Source organism: Varanus komodoensis, unplaced genomic scaffold (genome assembly GCF_004798865.1).
Source record: "Varanus komodoensis strain SLA01 unplaced genomic scaffold, ASM479886v1 scaffold1, whole genome shotgun sequence".
Classification (NCBI taxonomy): Eukaryota; Metazoa; Chordata; class Lepidosauria; order Squamata; family Varanidae; genus Varanus; species Varanus komodoensis.
In genome coordinates, this window is record NW_025335268.1 from 135,458,105 (window position 1) to 135,469,377 (window position 11,273).

The 11,273-nt window shown below is 38.9% G+C and overlaps 1 protein-coding gene across 1 annotated transcript in view; it reads left to right on the forward strand.

Moving 5' to 3' along the window:
- The window catches only part of TAFA3 (TAFA chemokine like family member 3), a 130,023-nt gene extending 123,185 nt beyond the window's left edge, over positions 1-6,838 (forward strand). Inside the window, exon 6 of the mRNA XM_044447348.1 lies at positions 675-6,838. Within this exon, the coding sequence (XP_044303283.1) occupies positions 675-686 (12 nt within the window). The 3' untranslated portion in view covers positions 687-6,838. The remainder of the gene's footprint in view (positions 1-674) is intronic.
- The last annotated feature ends 4,435 nt before the right edge of the window (positions 6,839-11,273 follow it).

The window sequence follows — 11,273 nt, forward strand, 5'->3', positions numbered from 1 at the left end:
TTAGCATTTCAGAATAGAGTTTCAGATGCCAAATAAACGGATGCCAACTCTCCCTCTTTTGCTATTTGCTGTTGCTTTTGAATCTTGGGTATGTAGTGAGCACTTTACATTTACGAGGTATCTTCCATTGCCTCTTTTTGTGAATATGCATGCATGTCTTGGTATAAAGCAACATCCATGCACAGAATTGTAGTATTCTGAACAGTCCTCGTACCAAGGCCATGTTCACATAGTGGATGAAGGATCCTTTCTTAAGGGAGGTGATTGCCTCTGGATGTTTCTGGTTGCCTTCCATTCTATGGCATGCTGCTGTGGGGCTGAACTTGTCAAATCCCACTCTCAATAATATTTTTCTGGGCTTTTTAATTGATCCTGCACTGGATTTTCACTGGATATTACAAATTAAAGGTACTGGATGCTATCCTATGGCATGGAAATACATCAGTCTCATGAAATGTTCATCAAATATGTGATGTCAGGTGTGCATTTGATGCCTCTATTACTGTAGGCATTTTCTGGAAACGTTCATGCTACAATCATGTTTACCTTTCACGTTTATGAAAGGAGCCGCAGTGTTGGACCACCCCACACTGGAACATACTTGAGGCTTTGGATCGGAAATTCTTCTATAGGTCTGGCAAAGGTCTGTCTGATGCATTCTCTTTTATTCACAGGTTACAAGGTAGACTTTGGAAGACCTACTCTTATCAGATATGATCTGCATTGACACGGTCAGCTTCGCAAAAATGGCACAACGTAGCCTTGGTTCCAGTGCAAGATACTCCCTTAATGCTCTTCAGAGCTGGGAACAGGGGAACTTCCTTGGCAAAGGATAGAATGCAATTGTGGCACAGGATGGCTATTTTTATGGGCACTTTATTTTTCTTTCTCAAGTACAGCTGCCAAGGGGGTGGTGCCACAGTCTGCTCCCTCATGGTAGAAGAGCACCGAGGATTACAGAAAGGGTTAACATACCTGTCTGGGCAGAGATCGTGGAAAAATTCCTTTGCTTTTGAAGTATTGCATCAACTACTGATTCAGTGCAGCCTCTAAGGTATATAACCATCAATTGCTACTAAGTCTATGGTTATGGGTCTTGAATGCGGTTACAAGAACTTCCTTCTCCACATTTTCCTTCCATATTGTGGATGTACCTGCAAGAAAAATGCATTTCTTCCCCTCCTGCTCAGTTAAATATTGGAATTACTTAGAATCTCGTGATGGCTACAAAGAAAAAAAAGCAGCTTTCTTTCCTTCCTTTTAATTCTCCTGTGCCTGTAGGCTGGTTATGATGATTGCTAAGAGAATCAAGGTGTTGAGTGGGTGTTGCATTCACAGTTTAAAATAAAATTGGTGTTTTTACAAAATCTTCCCAGTTTACGTTTTGTTGCCTTCACAGCAGAAAGGCTCTGAGTAAGGGTTCTAGAAGCAAAGAACCAAATTCTGATCTTGAGCTGTGTAAAACTAGAGGAACTCTGAGGAAGACCAGACTGTTGCTCCAAAATTTTATCTAGGTACCAACTTCAGATTTTTTTTCTTAGAGTATGGAAGATTGACAGTATTGATAGCAGTTCATTAGCACCATGTTGGAAACACAAGAGATGAGAAGAAATATAGAGAATTCTGTTTGCTTTCCACAAGGATTGAGAAATAGTCTCTCCTGGTCTTTCTCCTTCTCTCCTGTTCTGACATTACTATGATCAGGTTTATATTCTCATGTCTTCTGTTCCTTTGAAGTCACAAGGATAAATTACTGTCAAACGTCCATTGAAAATATTATGAAGAGTGGTGTCCTCTTTTTCTTTGCTATGTTGTGTCTGGTATGGTCTGAATTTTACTAGGAGTACTGTGACAGCTTAGTTACATATAGTATTAAATAAAGATTTGTACCTGGCAGCTGTAATGAGTGCAGATCCCTCTCAGGGACCAAAGTATTGATCTTAATAACCTGTTCCTCAAGACTAGAAGAGATTATAAGAACTATGTTACAGTTCTCAGCTTATGATTTCATTGCTTTTTCTTCTGAGGTGAAATGTGGGGAAGGGCACATTCACTGTGCTTCCATGGGTTAGGATACAGGTTTAGGAAGGCATTTCTCCAAGGAGAATAGAATCAGCAGACATGAAGAAATGACATAGCTATGGTAAATGCATCTTGAACATTGATGTGCAGGAAACGTGGCACCCAGTGTAGAAATGTATATTCAGACCCTATTTAGCATTTCATGGCAGTTGGGAACATCAGCATTTCTGATGAAGGGACAGGCATTCTTTGGCATGAGTCATTGAGGACTGTTTTCCACTCCCCCATAATTAACATCTGTAAACACGGTCCATATCTGTGTCTTCTTATGGCTACCTTGATTCATGAAGGTCTGGTTTTTTTTTTTAACTTTGGGGTGGGGTTGGGAATGATTGCATACCTTGCAAAGTATAACCCAAAGTAAACATCTAATTTTATCCAAAAAGAGACGGATTTTAGGAGTACCCAGAGAGAATGGAGTGGGCAAACAGCTGCGCCTTCAGAACTCTGCCCTGACCTATCTGTTCCACAGTGGTCTGGCCTCCACGCTGTGACTGTACGGCCTGCTGACTTTGTTATCTAAACGTTTTTTGTAACCAACTATGTTATACCTGCTTCGGATGCGATGTAAATACCAGACTGTGAAATATTAAAGTTCGTTTTAATCTCTGCAAGATGATCTGTTCTTTTAAATAAGACAGTATTTTTAGGCCAAGTATGAAGAAAGGTTGTGTGCTTTCTGAAGTCATCCTTGAGTGAATGAAAAAGCAATGGAGCATTTTATCACATATTAGATGAGGACGGGGGTAAAGGAATCTTCATAAGATGTTCTCATTTAAAACCTACTTTTCTGTTGCATTCTCTTCTGGCAAAATACTGTTAGATTTTACATTTTCTCGAGAATGAAAAGCTAGCACAATGTCTACACTTTCTCTGCTTATATAGCTTCAGTGAAACTATATTACCTCTTTGGCCCTCTAGATTTTACTCCTAGGTTCTCTCTAGATTCAAGAACCTGGACTGTGTTCATGTGTAGAAAAGGTTTGCATAATCTGGGATTTTACCACCACCCTGAAACACTTTGTGAAAGACATCACTGATGTTAGGGAAATTTGGGTAAAGTATTAGGCATTAATTTCATTAATCTTTAAAGCAGCTGTTAAAGGGATATGATGGACCCAGGAACAATCAGGAGATTGCCAAACACTGAAATGCACAGAAGTACTTTAAGAGTAGCTATAGATTGAAGATGTGTAGGTTTATAGTACATTAAATCATACAGGTGTGTTTTCTTTAAGTCTGCAAAGTATCTGTAAAAGGTATGTGTTTAAAGCTGTGGGGGGGCATAGACATTTTTTCCCATTTGCTTTCAGCTATATTTCCCCAAGCATAGGAGCCAGTCACATCCTTCATAAGGATAGATGAGTTACTAGTGGTTGAATGATTAAATTGTTGCCCTGGGAATTTTGATTAATTGGAAGGAAATGTACCTAAGTCCTAAAGACAATAGTATTGATAGCAGGCCTAAGCAGAAGGCAGAAGAAAATGAAGCATGAGATGTACTATGAAGCATTCATCAGAGAGGGGTGTGCATTTGCTTTGGGTACAGCTTTAATCCAGCACAGAAATGGCCTGTTCTGAAGCTATTCAGGCTTTTCCCAGCCAAACCAGGGCTTTGCTAAAACAGTTAGAATAGGAATAATAGATAGGACTGTTTTCCAAGTGTCTGGTCAGAATAGAAATTCTGACAGAGGACACAGTCAGGGTCAAGGCTCATGTCTTGGGTACTCGCCTTACTCAGAAGTAAGGTATTTTTTGTGATTGACAGTTCTAGCTCCCAATCAGGGGCTAACTTTACCAGGGTGCTTCCCTTCCCTTCTTAAAAGTTGCAACCACTGTGCCTTTGGGATAGATGTAGAAAGATCAACTGATTGGTTGTTGTCAGTTGAACAGAAAACAAAAACAAATCCTCCAGCTGTTTGTCATTCACCATCGCCCTCCTAACTGCTGTACTCATTATTATGAATTTTACATATATAAAGGTATCTCTAATATGTTTGCTATTTTCTTATGAACTGGTCCCCAAAAATCATGGAAGCAGGACAGAGAACTGAATCCTGTCATCACTCCAAACTCTGTACAAGATTCTTAGTATTCCCTTGTCCACAAGCATCGAATTTGGGAATATTGGCTGCTATCTATGGAATCTGATTATTGATATGTCTGGTACAGTGTGTACTTTGAAGGACAGCAGATCAGGGTCCTTTCTGAAGATTGAACCAAGGACCTTCTGTATGTGAGATATATGATGTATAGATGAGTTATACCTCTTGAGCCTAACTTTCCAGTTCTGAAAAAACATGCTTTTAAAGTGGGGCACATTGCATGATCTCCTTGTTTAAGCTGTGGCACCTGCCTAATTACCTGGCCAGGCATGACTTATCATCTGTACATCTGCAGCATGTCTTTTTGGAGATAGAAACACCCTCAAAAAATTCAACTGTCCATGGAATATTAGAAGGTTGTTTCTTCATCCAACAAACCCTGTTGCTTGAGTTCAGACAAGCTGTGCCTAGGGGTGCAATTAGGAAAAAGGTACCTGGAATGTGTTGCAGATTAAACAAGCCATTGTGTCTTCTTTGAGCCATGGTGGTCACGAAAACTGGGCCATAATTCTGTGGATGTGCACACACGCTCAGAACTAAAGTTATTTGAGGAAAAGTTATGGAGTAGAAACCTGAGAAGGTATTTTAATGGTTAGGGGAGAGCAAAGACAGAATGCACCCATGCTTCTGCTTAAGCACAAATCTGGGAACTTCCTGAACCTTCAGCTTACACTTTGAACTATGTATTTCAGTGGTATCTAAAATCAGTCTTCCCAGATTAGCAATTAAATGGCATGACAAAATTCCTGCTTTAATTTTAACATAAAATTAAAAATAACACCGGAAGAATGAATTCAGATGAGTGACTCTGTTCCATGAATGGTGCTTACTTTATATGCAGCTAAATGATTAATGTGATTTTTTTAGTTTAGTAGTAATTTCAGAACAGAAATTGGAACAGAATATGAAGATAAGGAAATGCAAGGTGACTGTTCTCTTCTTGTTGCTGTTAAAAACAACTTGCCTACGATATCAAGGTCATTTGGATGAGATCTGTTCAATCAATTGGCTTTGGAAGCAGTTGATTCACTGCATACATGTAGCCACTGTGTATAGTCTTTGCTACTTCGGGTATGTATTCTCTTCAGAATAGTCTTGTTTTTTGTCTTCCCTTGTTACCTATGGCCAGAGGTGATAATGGTGCTAAATATCTGAACATTTTTGGGGTTGCAATCTGAATTATTGGTTGCATTCTCATTTCAATGAATATGTGTATGTGCATACACACACATGCATGGTTAAGTGCATGCTTTTGTACTTAACCAGTTTTAAAGCAATCTCCCCTTCCTCTCACTTCAACATAGATACTAAAGTGTTTTTGTAGGATTTTTCTTATATTTGAAAGCAATGCAAAATGCATAAATCAGACTTGTTCACTGACAGCTCCAAATCCTTATAGATCATTAACATCAGCAGTAGCATCCAGAGGATGTATTTGGAAGCAAAGTAACCAGATTTTATTCAATTGGCTGTAAAGCTTGTCCAGTTCCAAATGTTTGAAAGTTTAAAAATGAATTAAATAGTTAACAAATTGTTGAACAAATCCAGTTCTGGAGCAACTGCTACTAACCCATGCACTCATAGACTGCTACTGAAGGCTATCACACCTCAGATCTGAAAGATCTGCAATTTCCTGGTAATCTTAGCACTTAAGCAAATATATTAGAATTATTGTAATTTACTCTATGCAGGGATACAAAAAGCAAAGCTAGTCCAAAATGCTGTAGCCTCTTTACTAATAAGTCTTAGTGCACACTAAAGCATACTAAACTGGCCGGTTTGCAATTGCTGATTTTTTTCTTTCTTTCTTTCAGTGGAGCCTGATTGGAGTTGTTTATAAATGCATATCCTTTCCTTACTTTCTGGACCCAGTTCAAACTGCTGTTTTTGCCTTCCTAAGCTCTCCACCTCTTGGCATCTTGGGACCTGATGGGACATCTCTTTCTGTATATCCCTCTACAAACTTGCAGGTCATCTGCCAAAGACTTTCTTCAAGTGCCCCCTCATTCTGAAGCTCTTTCCATGCTTTCCTCACCTCTAGAATTCAAAGGCAGGCTCATCTGGCATCCACACTGCTATCTCTTCAGTGCTGGGCTAAAGTTTAAACTTTTCTGTTTTTCAAGGTTTTTGAAATGTTTTTAAATGTTTTAATGTATTTTAACTTTTTTTCTATTATTTTACATCATTATGCCACTCTGTTTTGTTTGTTTGGCTGCACCTTCCAATACCTGCACACCTGACTAAGCAGGCTGGGACTGATGGGCACAGTAGGCAAAATCACCTGGAAGTCCACCAGTTGCAACCTGTTATACCGGACACTGTATTTTACACTGTTGCTACATTTATTAGTTCTCAATTGTTGATATTCTTACATGGTAGAAATAAATAAGAATGATGCTTACATTGTAAATCACCCAGATACAAATTTTTTATGAGGAACTTAATTCAAGAACCTTTGTTCTTTAATCAGACTGGGTCTGCCATAGGCAAGAGTCTGTAACCTCTCAGATGGACTTGTCTGCTTTCCATGATCTTCTAGAAAGTCTTTACTTAGGGAGGGTCCAGTGTTTGAAGCAACATCTGGTGAAGCCCAAGACAAAGCATTTTTTAAAAGAGTGTGGTAGTTATAATTGGTCTCCTACCAACATCCACCAGACCACCTTATTAGTAATATTTCAACCCTTGTAATCTTCTTGTGTCTTTTAAAAAGCACTTCATTATCCAAGCCCTGCATTTGTTTGGTATGTTTCTATTCCACCATGGAACCCAAGCTGGAAAAGGATTTCCTAGGATTGTTTTTATTAATATTTTATTATCTGAGCATCTGGTTTAATTTAACAAATTATCTAGGGTTGGAGAGTTATTCTGCAAATGGAAGGGATCCTACCATACATAAATAGGGATTAGATCCAAAAGAGGCTTTTCTGCTCAGGAAATTGTCCCCAGGGCTATGCTCATTCTATTAGTCTCCCCCAGCCCTTTGGGGGAGAATATCTGTACAACTGTAGGCGTAGGTAGGAGGAGATAGTGAAAACCACTGCCACTCTTTAATGTAGCAGAATATTGTATGGGATTCAATATATTGCAGAATATTGTATGGGATTCTGTGAAGTGGTAACAGAGCAGTGATACATTTTATAAATCAATAATTCAATGTCTTTCATGTTTAATGTTGTGTTTCAATGTGTATTACTGTCTTATTATTTATGTATCTATTTTGAGGGATTGGGGTGGTCATGATTGTAAATGACCCTAAGGACAATTGTCAGTTGGCCAGAATATAAATCTAATACATAAATAAAATATGTTACAAACTTATATCAGTTTTATACCAACTTTAGTGTTATGACTTCCTAAAGGCTTTTGCTTCCTAAAGCCTTTCTAAAGGCTTTTGCTTCCTAAAGCCTTTAGCAAAGTTTAGCACACTAGTTTAGTGCAGAGCTTTTGAAAGCCTTTCTGTACTGTTGATTTTAATTCATTTTTTATTCTTAATTTTGTCTTGGCTTTTAATTTTTGCAAGCTCATTTTAACACCAGATTTGATGTGAAGATGGTACAGTTAAAACAAATAAAGAAATAAAACTTATTTACCAGGTTTTCTCGGAGACAGGGAACGATACATTTAATTGGATGTTTTATAGCCTTGGGTAAGTATTCAAGTGCTAGGTTTGCTCCACTGCATGAAAAAATAACCAACCCCCTTTTCTTTCCTTCTGTTTGCAGAGCTAAGTGCTTCCTTTTTTTCTGGGTTTGTATTCCATTGACTGGAGATGGAAGGCCAACTACCTCCCTCCTGTTCAGGGTTTTAAATAGTGAACCAAAATGTTAAAAGAATGAAATTTTGTTTCCAGAAAGTGATTGGATTTTCGTCCGGTTCCTCAGTGTATTATATCCCCCTCCTTCATTTTGAGTCCTAATGCATTTTCAAACCTCATAGAACATTAATGCTTCTTTTATTTCTGTAAGAGGTTGAACAGTTAAAAGTGAATGCAGAGCTTTTAAATCTATGGATGCTGATCTGTGGACTGTGGCTGAAAATGGATTATGCACCTTTAGCATTTTATATAGAGTAGATACGGAGCAGTGTCTCAATAATTTCTGTCCTGCTCCACTAAATAACCCCCTGGCCCTTCTGCTTCCAGGTGCCCTGCACTCACACAAAAAGACTCAAGGAAGCACACAGCATGAACTTTTCTTACTATCTGGACAAGATGGAGGAGCTATTTATCAGCACTTGAGCAAGGGATTGCTGGATGGGGGTTGTACTTGCCCTCAGCATGGTGGGAGGTTTTAGATCCAGCTTTGCAAATGGATATCCAAATACTGCCTGTGGCAATTAGCACCTTCTGCCAATTTCAGTTGATGCTCCAGCCACGATCCTTCCTAGAGAGGTATGATTTTGCCATAGATAAATATCTATACCTTGGTCATGCCTATGCTTGACTACAGAAAAACCATCTGGAAAGCAGCTTGATGCTACCTGAGAAAAGAAAGTGGGCATACTCACCAGGCTTTGAAATACTGGCTACCAGTTGGCTTCTTTTGCTCTTGCTAAACATCCAAAGGCCATGCCAAACTGGATGACAAAGGATGAAAGGGAAGAGATGGAAGGAGCTTAGAAGAATGGGGTTCAAGAACCAGAGATGATAGAAGTGCCAGTTATCTCCACAAGCACTCAGGTTCTGGGAATAGTTAAGATGCACAAGTGCCAGCCAGGGTTATGGAAGAGCAGCTCTCAGAGTCAGATGAATCTGGTATGTCTCTTGACCCCATGACATCACGTCGGGAAAGGAGGGAATGCCAATTTGGAGGATAAGCATATAGAAAAGGAGGCAGGCTTGCTTCCAAAGGGGCCCTTTGGAAGGGATCAGGCTCAGGCATACTCAAAAGCAGAGTTTCTGGAAGGAGTAGTTTAGATTGGGTTCAACTACTCAGGGATACATTCTGTGAGGGTTGCATTTGCTGAGCATCCTTTGATGTATAAAGAGCTTTTGAAAAGAAATGGTCTGTTGCCTTGAATGTGAGAAGGGAAGAAAACTTGGCTCACAACACTTCTCTACTTATTGTCTGGCACACCCCACCTTTTCAGTTTCTGCAGTCCCAAATACACAGGTAAAGCAAGAAATTCTTGAATGTGTGATGGTGGGTAAAGATGCTTGCAGTCAGAAACACCTATAACTTGTTACAATTGTGCAGCCGCGTCCTATGCATATTCACTCAGAAGTAAGTCATTTTAAGTTCAGTAGGACTTACTCTGCAGGATTGCTGCCTTTACGTATTATTTAAAATGTATTTTACTTAAGTAAAAATAACAGTTATAGTTAGTTAATTGTGCAAAATAGGGAAATTTGCATGTGTGCATATTTTGCATAATCTGTTTCATCTCATCATAGGGCAAAGAGCTACACAGTACAGTAAAACTTTGAAATCCGAAAGGGCTGGTAACACACTGTAAAAACAAAGCCCTAAAAGCTGGGATTCCTCAGATGCTGAATTCTGCCACTCCACCAATTTCTGTAGAGGCACTGCCTGTATGAGGAATTGCAGAATACTAGCCTTAGCTGAGGCTTCCATTTCACCCAAACTTGATCCATTATTACAATCATCCTGTGCTCTGATGGTGCATGGCACTTGTGTATCTTTTAATACAGTTTCTTCTTGCCTTATGAACTGCAGGCAATGTTAATATTCATATAAATATCACATTGTTTGAGCCAACAAAAGCTTGTGCAGCTTGACATTTCACTAGATACGGTATACTGTATAAAAATGCTCCTTTAATTTTCCCAGCTTGCTAAACAACTTCCCTAATGACATTTTATAGCTTTGCAATAGACTGTTCTGGTAGAAAACAAAACCAAACCGAATAATTTTCTTTCTGTTTTCCACCAGCAAAAATAACTTTTTTTCTTTGATCTTGAGAAACAAAATGATCATAACAGTGTTTCAAGAAGTTATGTACAATTGTTATGGTCATGCTTCATTGCCATGCAATACAACCATACTTGATATTCTTAAAACCTATTTAGGTATTATCTTTCCATTTAAACTTTACATACTAGACAGAGAAGCAAGGACAAATGTCCCTTCCATTGTTCTCATTGGCTCCCACACAAGGGTGGTGGTTATCTACAGAGGACAGCCTGAGATCCAAGATTGCACAAGAAGAGAATGAGAATGCTAATCCCTGGGACTGTTTTTCTGACCACAGAAGGAACATGATTTTATGGACTCTAGCTGACAGTAATTGTTTTAGCTAGACTGCTAATTCATAGATTGTAATGGTTGCTTTATGATCCTTCTGTGGGATCTAATTGTGATAAAATAGAAGATAGGAATGCATTTGTTGCAGTGAAAAAGCAAGAGTTGGATCTTGGGGCCAAAGTCCCAGATTCCACAGCTCAGAGTCCCCTATGACCACCCAGAGAGTGGCATGTGATAACACACCACAAACATGTCCAGCTTTAGCACCTGGGCAGCCATTCTGTGTGTGTGTATGTGAAAGAGAATCGTATAGTGAGGGAGTGGCCAGTTGGATATCTGCAACATGACTACAGATGCTCATTTTAAATAGTTTAAACTATTATTATTTTAAATAGTTACGTTTTAACATAACATTTAATCTTTTTGGCACCTGGGTAGCTAAAGCAAACTCCATTCTGTGCTTGTAATCATGATGGGACTTTGTTTTAAGTGAGTTTAAAATGCACAGTTGCACCTGAAGAGAAATGTTTAAAATCAAGGTTGGACAATAATTGTTTTTATTTCAATTGGATGTATCAGAAAAGCAGAAACAGTTGTAAATAAAACATGGAATGTCGCAGAGGGCAGAGAAAGAAGAGAAATATTAGTTGTGCACTTCACAACTGAACTAATACCATGCACTTCAGGGTCTAAAACTGCCTGGCACCACTGATTTGCTGTGTGACGGATATAGCTGCCAGAGCTTGGGGAAATTAATGTCCCTTTAGCTAAGGAATGAAATTATAACTTTTTGTAAGCCACCATGGGAAATTTCTGAAGGGCAAAGGATATATTCCTTCAATAAATTAATAGATAACGGGGAGCTTGTCTAAGAGGTGTGTGG